Source organism: Chinchilla lanigera, unplaced genomic scaffold (assembly GCF_000276665.1).
Source record: "Chinchilla lanigera isolate Chin_1 unplaced genomic scaffold, ChiLan1.0 scaffold00058, whole genome shotgun sequence".
NCBI lineage: Eukaryota > Metazoa > Chordata > Mammalia > Rodentia > Chinchillidae > Chinchilla > Chinchilla lanigera.
In genome coordinates, this window is record NW_004955459.1 from 15,237,424 (window position 1) to 15,247,249 (window position 9,826).

At 34.7% G+C, this 9,826-nt stretch overlaps 1 protein-coding gene across 1 annotated transcript in view; it reads right to left on the reverse strand.

The window, feature by feature from the left end:
- The window catches only part of Actr3 (ARP3 actin-related protein 3 homolog (yeast)), a 67,100-nt gene that overhangs the window by 20,510 nt on the left and 36,764 nt on the right, over positions 1–9,826 (reverse strand). Inside the window, exons 4-6 of the mRNA XM_005397698.2 lie at positions 9,561–9,671; positions 7,583–7,678; positions 4,899–5,006 (exon numbers count right to left, since the gene is read on the reverse strand). Of these exons, the coding sequence (XP_005397755.1) occupies positions 4,899–5,006; positions 7,583–7,678; positions 9,561–9,671 (315 nt within the window). The remainder of the gene's footprint in view (positions 1–4,898; positions 5,007–7,582; positions 7,679–9,560; positions 9,672–9,826) is intronic.

Sequence of the window (9,826 nt, forward strand, 5' to 3'; positions counted from 1 at the left end):
AAAAAAAAAAAAAAAAAAAAACTGAACAAATTAAGTTTAACAAATGTTTTTAGACTCTGGACAAAAAGGTAGTGATCCTTTCCAAAAAAAGGAAACAACTTAGGCAGGATCATGCATGCCTATGATTCCAGCCCGCTGAGAGGCTGAGACAGGAGGATGGCACATTTGAGCCCAACCTGGGCAATTTAGCAGCTTAGCAAGACCCTCCCTGTTTTTAAAGAAACTAAAGAAAGGGCTAGGGGTATATGGCTTACTGTGAATGGAAACAAACAAGGTGAATGCTACTAATACTCTACTTCACTGCTTGAGAGAACTCCCAGACAATAATAATGAGAAGAACCTAAACAGAGTGTGTGTAATGGTCTCTGTAACATAGAGATAGAGAGTTTGGAGTTCAAGAAGAGAGCTGAATAGACATCTGAAGACACAATCTCCTAAGCACATTTGTAAGAGGAAACCATCAAAGCCAAAGAGAGAACCTCTAGCAAGGAAAAAGCAGAACAATCTCTGGTGCTCACACACAGCCAGGAGTTCATGTCCCCACTAGGCAGAGTTAAAAAAAGGTCTTCTGCACAGGATATTAAGTAGTCTTTAAAAGGTATTCCAACAATAATGGGGCCAAATCAGCCCTAGCCAAAATCCAGTCTGTACTTGTTTCATAATGTTTAAATAGATCTAATTCCTAGAGCTTGACTGTATCCCAGGAAAACAATACTAAAATATTTAAAGGACTCCAAAAATCCAAGACACAGCAATGTGAATATACAATACAATTATAGACATACTCATAGGTACAAAGAAAATAGTGAAACTTTCCATGGATTTAAGCATTATAACTAATGAGCCTTATGATTATGAAATCACAGACAAGCAGAAAGAAATGATCATCCTGACCAAGACCTATTTAATAGCCTTACAGGAAAAAAAAAAAAAGTTACACAGTATGCAATGAAGTAGGAAAATATAACTCCTGTCCAAGAGAATTATCAATAGAGAAAGAAATTATAAAGATGATATACTTAGTACACAAGGTCATTTAAAAAATCTCATTTATAAAGTCCATGTAATCCAAAAAGTCAATGGAAAGATTAGCCAGGGAAGAAAAAAATGGAAGATACAAGACCCAACTAGAACTTCTAAGGAAAAAAATAACTAAAAATAAAAATAAAATACACTCGAGGAGATTACTGTAGATTAGACAATGAAGAAAAAAAGAACAGTGAACTCAAAAACATGGCAATAAAAATTACCCAAAATGGTATCACTTGTCAAGCAGCTTAATATGCATCCTCAAAGGGAAGGAGGGAAGGATGAAAAATACATAAAGAAATAATGAAAAAAAACTTCCCAGAGACGAGCTGGGCATGGTACATGCCTGTGATCCCAACTACTCAAGAAGCTGAGATATCAATATGTAATACAACCACCATTGTTAATTCCCTACCACTTTGTTTGTAACTCCGTATTGTCTGTACTGTGCTTGTGCTATGTTGTAAAATGTTGTATGTCTGTTAATGTTTCCCTCCTTTTATCTTTAAAATAAAAAAAAAAAAAAAAAAAGAAGAAGCTGAGATGAGATGGCTGCTTAAGTCCAACAGTTCAAGATCGGTCTGGGCAACACAGTGTGATAAAGGGCAGGGAAAGGAAGGGGATGAGCTGAGATGAAAGACACCATTTAAGCAGATGGGAAAAGACACCAGACAGAAATGGGCTTTCACAAAGAAATAATGAACACAAGAAATAAGCAAATGGAAAAGACTTTGATCTTCTCCTCAAACTCTCTTTTAAAGATAACTGACTACTTATGGGTTGAATTGTGTCTTCTCTCCCCAAATTCACATGTTAAATTTCACCCCAACATCTCAGAATATAAATGCACCTAGAGACAGGCAGATAGTTTTTTTATTTTTGGTGATATTGGAGATTGCACGAACGAAGCAGTCGCTTCATCTCCCCAACCCCACTTTTCCTCTTTAAATTTCCAGATAGGTTCTCACTCAACTGCCCAGATTGGCCTCAAATTTTTTTTTTTTTTTTTTTTTTTTTGGTTTTTCTCCGGTACCGGGAACCGAACTCACGACCTTGCGCTTGCCAGGCAGGCATTTTTGCCGCTGAGCTAAATCCCCAGCCCCGGCCTCAAATTTTTGATCTCTCTGCCTTAGCCTCTCAGAAAACAGGCTCTTTCTTTAAAGAGATAATTAAGTCAGAATGAAGTAACTAGGGTCATTTCCCCTGACCCAGTATCACTAATATCCTTAAGAAGGGAGATTAACACAGACATATATAAAGGAAAGACTATGTGAAGGCAAAGAAAAGATGATCATCTACATGGCAAGGAGGAAGGCCTTATCAAAAAAAACCAACCCTGCCAAAACCCTGGACTTGGACTTCCAGCCTCCAAATCCATAAAGAAAGAAAAATTCTATTGTTTAGATATTCATCTTTGTAACAGCAACCCTAACAAACAATATAACCCTCACAATGAAAAACATTAATGAGTTTTTAACATGTAAACGTAAAATGCATGATAGGACAAAGACTAGACATATACTACTGTATAATTTTTAACTGTGCAGTAGACTTATTTGAAATAGATGGTAATAAATCAAATTAAACATAGCATAATTGTAAGTCAGTAAAAATAAAATGGCATCATAAAAAATTTTCCATTAATTCAAAAAAAAGGCGACAAAACGAAAGAACAGGGACACTCATTCTTTTATCCTTACTAAAATTCATTCTTTTTCACGCTGACAACTTCCATTTGAAACTTACCTAATTTTAATTATCAAGACAGTATACTACCATTTAATTATACAGATGTTATAAAAAGACTTGAGTCATGCAAAATCTGTCCAAATTCTATCTTTGCTGACTATTATTTGGTGATTTTAGGCATGTCACATATTTGTACTTTACTGATTGGTAAAGAAAGTACACTTCTCACAGAATAAAATATTCTACACCATGGACTGATTTTGAGATTTACATGAGAATTTTAGGATGAACAATTATTTTATGTACCACTAAGAAAGAACAGGTTGTCAATACAATAAAAAGTTATCAAGGGGCTGGGGATTTAGCTCAGCAGCACAGCACCTGCCTGGCAAGCGCAAGGTTGTGAGTTCGATTCCTGGTGGGGAGGGGGGGAAGAAAGCTATCAAACAGTGAAGATATCTTAATAACCAAGATATTACAATACATCCCAATGGATAAATAAAATGTGATATATCCATACAGTGAAATATTACTTGGGAATAAAAGATAGTACTATACATGCTAAAACAGCTGAATCTTAAAATCACTGGGTTAAGTGCAAACAGCAGTCACAAAAGACCACATTAACATACAATCCCATTTTTATGAAGTAGCCTGACAAGCAGATCTAGAGACAGAAAGGAGATAAGTGGTTGCCAGGAGCTGAGGGCAACAGGAGGATATGGGAGCCATGACTAATGGAAGCAGGGTTTTTTAAAAACTGTTAAGAAAAATGTTCTAAAATTGTTGCAATGGATGCACTCTGGGAATATATGTACTAAAAACCAGTTTATTGTATGCTGTAAATTGCTTAACTGTAATAGTATGTGGATTACATTTCAATGAATCTGTTACTTTAAACAGCACTTATTAGGGGTAAAGGATGTGATTCAGTGGCAATCCCCAGCACTACGAGAAAGAAAAAAGAATAATTACTACAACTGCAGCTAAAGAGAAATCCAAAGACTGTCATCCTCAGAATGTTTTCCTCAAAAGAAGTTACTTGATACATTAGGAAAGAAAATAATGAAAAAAGTTCAAAATAATTTCATTAATGTGATTCAACATAATATAAAAATGTTCTAAAATGAATTCTAGTAATTTCTGTTATCTGACAAGTAATCCAGTTTGACGCATTTTTCATAATACACTTTATTAAATACACACCATAAAGCACAATAAACTTAAGCCTTTTATTCAGTAAAATAAACACCCAAAACACATTAAACTTCATGCACTCACAACTAACTGTCACACAGTTAACCCATGCACCAAGTGTGACATCTGTTAATATGAGTGAGAGAGCCAACGGCAGCAGAAGGATAGCCTGGGCAATTTAGTGACTGCTATGGCTTGTGCTAGTGTCCCCCCAAAGCCTCATGTGCTCGAAGGTGGGCCTTTGGGGAAGTGACTGGGTCAAGGGTGTATGATATAGGATCTAGAGTGTGTGATACTGGGATTAAGGTAGTGTGGTACTAAATTAGTCCACTGACTGGAATTTAGCTGTGGCTCAATGGATTGACTGAAGACAGAAGACACATATAGGTGGCACCACCCAAAAGGTTTGTAGCCAGTTTGGGATAAAAAGGAAAAGGCAAGCTCACTTCTGCTGCTTGCTGTGGATTGCTTCTCCTCCAGTCCCTGTGCCATGCCACCCCACCTGAGAGCCAGCTGATGATGGACTGAAACCGCTACAAACTGTGAGCCAAAATAAACCTCTACTCCTTTAACTTGCAAATGGTTGGGTATTTTGTCCCAGCAACAATGAAAGTTACTAAGATACTGACCTAGCTGTACCTTCTCTCTAATACAAAAAATAAGAAAAGGACTGAGTATATAGCTCAGAGCAAAGGCCACTAGGTTCAATACCCAGTAACCAAAGAAAAGGAAAAGAAAGTCATAGTAACATATTTTCACTCCAGATACAATTCATTATTTTTCTAGTTACAGAAAAACCCTGAAGTAAAATAAACATTTTAGACTTTGTGTAAAAAATTTATTAATTTGAATAAAATACAGCCAAAATTACAAAAGGATTCAAGGTATAAGAAAGTTTCCTAAAACACAGTATTAATTCATGCAATTTACTTTGCCAGATGTATTACTTCATGTTCTGTTCAATAAAATTTAAATATCCTTACCACAGGAATGACATGAGTAACACCATCTCCACTGTCTATTACCGTACCAGTCAACGTCCGTTCTCCTACTTGTCTTGAGGTCCAGGATGCAGCTAAGGCAAGAACAGCCTTAACAAAAAGAACACAGGCAAAAGAAAAATACAAAGAGTTACTAGGGGGAAAAAAGGCTATTCAATGGAGTACTCTATTCAATGTGTAAATACAGAACATGTGGAAAGAAAGATATAAAGTTAATTTTGCATAATGCAATGAGTGCTTACTTTCTACACTCTATTAACAGGAATTTACAGGCTTATTTTTGCTTTTAGTAGCATATTTATGAGGGCCGTTTTTCTTCTGTTATGGGTTGGCTCTAAAGCTCATGTGTTGAAAGGCTGGTTCCCAACACAGCACTGTTCAGACACAGGGCTATTTCAGAGCTCTGATCAATGAGTTGATCCACTGATGTTTTCCTAACTTAGATGCTACTGGGAGGTGGTGGGAAATTGAGGTTGGGCCTAGTTGTAGACAGTAGGCACTCAATGTATGCCTTTGAAGGGTATATTTTGTCCCCAGCCCCTTCCACATTTTCACTCTCCACACTTTCTGGCAGCCACAAAATATGAGCAGGCGGCTTGCTCTGCTACCCACTCCAAACCACACTACAGCCCCAAAGCAAATGGACCTAGTAACCACAGACTGAAATCATGAGTCAAAATAAACCTCTCAAGTTGATTTCTCAAAAGGTACTTTGTTAAAGCAATGAAAACCTAATACACTCCCAAAGTCAAAAACATGAGAAAGAGTGACACATAATACTATAGTACTAAATTACCAGAACTTAAAATATGTTCACATAGGACCGTTATAAACCACAAAGGTAGAAAAGACACAACCATCTAATCATCAGAACTAGTCAATATACAGACAGCTTATAAACATGTATCACTTTTAAAACACATCAGTTTTAACTTTTTAAAATGCAACATGCACTGAGAACTATGTAATAAGCACTTTAGCTGAAAAAGCCATGGCATACTTTCAAGTATTAGCATGACAACTAGGAATCAAAGTTGATAAAGTATCAGTTCTTTTAATGAAAAATCTTGGCACAGCCAATACAATTCTTTTTTTAAATCAAAGTTTAAAAATTAAGAAATTTAAACACAGCTCATTTTTTAAAACTAATTTCTTATAATCCAAGCCTCAAACAAGGTACAGGACTAATACAAAACACAGAGCTAATCTGCCCTTATTTTACTACTTGCAATGTAATGCCTGAAAGGGACCTGGAAAGGTATCAAGACGATCTTTCCACTTTAACACAATGCCCACAAAATTATTGTGGGCTAAAAGAACTGGATGATATTTTTGAACGTAGTACAATGAAAATTTTCATACTAACATTATTAGTAAGAAGAAAAATTACCACATAAACTTCAGTGTGAGAAATTCTTTTTAGATAAATTCTAAAACATATATTATTTTCAACTAGGAATCATTTCATTCACTTTTACAAGTCTTTCGTAAATAGTTAAAATCTCAAACTATCATAGGCATAATATTAGCACATTATGCTACAGAAATTTTACTAATTACCAACAAAATAGATCACAGACTAAGTAAAGGAATTAAAATCACTCAAAAACACTAAAAGTATATCAGAAAAAATTATAAACATAGCAAAAGCAAACGATGTGTTTATACTAGATAATACTGTTAAAATGTTTACTATGAAAATGAAAAATGTTTCCAAGCAAAATGAGATGAATTCCCTCTAACCCCTCATTTTACTCAGACTATGAGAACTAAAAAGCACTTCCAACTCAAGATTGAATTCCTTTCCATGAAGTTCTTGCTAAAGTATATATCACTCTTTATAAATACTTGTAGTAAAGGAGAACTTAAAAGCTAACTTTTAAATTTATGGAATGCACTAAACATTAAGGAGTTCTTTGCTATCCAAGCTAAAATATTCATTTAAATGATTACTATTTATTGGTGTTGTCTACCCTGGAGTTATAAAAACAGTCTGATCTTAAGTATAAACAAAATCAGACAGACCTCTGCTCACATCACACCATTTAACTTTAAATAACCTGCCTTGAAACTTTAGTTTTCTATAAAAAACAAATACAAGTAATTAAAATTAACTGCAATCATGTATGTCAGGTATTATACTTCCTTTAAGTGTTAAAAATCTAAGGAAACCCGACCCTTACATATAGGAGTGATGTTATTTCATGAAAAAGACACATGTACAAAGTAAGTACTATGAAATATTACAGGAATGTATGAGAATCAAGATATGGAGGAGCACAATGAGTGTGTGGTCAAATTTACCTAAAGTTAAGTCAATCTGTTACGTAAAACAGATTAAGTAATCTGTTAAGTAAAACAGATTATGATAAAAGTACACAACAAATGTAACAAAGATATAGGAATTATAAAGTTCTAGGCATGGAATAAGCATTTAATAAATACCTGTTGTTTCTGACCTATGAAGCCCTTGAAATAGTCACACTTTTAATTTAACAACTTTTTTTCTAATTAAACATCTCCATTTCCTATAAAACTGCTTCTATGATATGCTTTGAAGTTAATAATTTTTCACTGAAAAAAGTAAATAAAAAAGTACTTTTTAATAGTCAATTAAATCAAACTGAAATATACAAATCAAGCTTACATATACAGAACTTGCTTACCTGCACAGCAATGTACAAGCCTGGAACATTGAAGGACTCAAACATTATTTCAGCAGTATATTCCCTGTTTTCTGGAGTATTCAGTGGAGGTTCAGTCTATTGGATTGAATATCATTTTTAAAAGACAATCAGATTATTTTAATGAAAGAGATGTTTACACAGTTCTCTTACGTCTAAATTATATTGATTGTAAGTACCACCTTTTAGAAATTTCATAAAGCTAAGTCGAGACCAGAACACATGTTAATGAGGCAAAGACCAGGGCAACAGAACTAATAATTCTGAACTTCGTGTTTCTCTTATGTCCCATAATCACTTAAATCATTTCAATTACTAAGGCTTGACACTGAATAATGTACCTGACTCTGAAGCGGCTGATTTGATAATCCAATCATTTAAATGTGAAAGACAAAACCTTTTCATAAAATTTTAAAAGGGCTAGGAATATACAGCTCAGTTCAATCCCCATCAACAAACAATGACCCAGAAGAATCCTCTTGAGATAGACAAACCACAAAAAGATAAAACTTGAATTCATAGTAAATTATACCCTTTTTACTTCAAAAGACACTATAAAGTAAAAAACATGAATACACTTTTTCCATATATAAAACCTTCAAAAGGAAAATTCCTTGCTCTATTTAAATTTACTTATAACTTTGGAACTACATTCAAAAGCTTGAAGATAATTTAGAGACACGTACATAAAAAATTATGTAAACTAAAAAAACCAAAACAGTCAAAATCATAAGCTCTGATAAAAAGAGGTCTATATATAAAATATAATCAGAGGACCACGCAAAGGAAAATATGCAAATAGCTAATAAGCACATGAAGAAAGTTCTCAACATCACTCATCAACAGGAAAATGCAACTGAAATGAAAATGCTGTCTTACAAACACATCAATGTAGTTAAAATTAAAAACTAATACACTAAATGTTGCACAGAATACTACAGCAAGCATCACTAACATGTTTGCTGGTGGGTGTGTAGAAAGGTACCTTAGGAAAAGTCCAAAAAGCTGCCTAAAAAAACAACCATACAGGGCCAGGGATATAGTTCAGCGGCACAAGGGCCTGCGTGGCAAGCTCAAGGTCAGCATGCAGTACCAAAAAAAACCTCCCAGGGGCTGGGGATTTAGCTCAGCGGCACAGCACATGCCTGGCAAGTGCAAGGTCATGAATTCGATTCCTGATACCGGAACAAAAAAAAAAAAAGGGTGGGGGGGAATACCCCACACACAATCATACCTCTGCCCTACGATACAACAATTCCATACACATAACACAACTGAAATGAAAACATATGCCCTTACAAAGACTCATACAAGAATGTTCACAACACCCAAACCATAATAGTCAAACACGAGAAACAGATGAATTTCACAATTATGCTGAGTGGACAAAATTTCACCAGAGTTTACATCTTGGATGATTCCATTTATATGAAACTCAGATACAAGCAAAATTAATCTCACCTAGAAAAAGAAAACAATAGTGGTTCCCTCTAAGGGATAAGGGGTAAAAATTAACTAAGGCCATGAGAAAAGTTTCCAAGTTGACAGTAATGGTACAAGGGTTTAAGTCACAAAGATGTATGCAACTGTCAAACCAAAGGTGGGGCATCTCACAAGCCAAATCCAGCCTACCACCTTCTATAAATACAATTTTACTGGAACATAGCCATACTCTTCACTTAAGTCTTATCTACTGCTTTGAGTATATGGCTGCTTTCATAATACAAAGTAGAACTGAAGTGGCAACAGAGATCACTAAATTCTCATTAAATTTCTTCAAAGAACTTATGGACTGTGAAGCCAAAAATTTTTGCTGTCTAGTCATTTAAAGAATTTGCCAGACCCTGGTCAAATTCCACAGAATGGTTTTGATGTTATTTCATAGTATATAAATTTCATATAGAAAATTACCATAAAAGTGTCTTTAAATTTTCCCCCAAAACTGATAATTTCTACTTACCAAAAGAAAATAATGGTCTTCAGGTTCTGCTCTTAAATATTTAAAGATCACTTGTTCCATAAATCTTTCCATTAAATCCCAATCTTCGACTATACCATGGCGGATTGGCCACTATTAAAACAAAAATCCCGTAAGTTATACCTTCTTAATATCAAAAACTAAATAAAAACTATCCAACGGCGGCAGAATCAGATTATATAAGACAGACATATTCCTATGACGATGATATTGTAGATCACCCTTAAGAAATGCATACTTGTGGATTT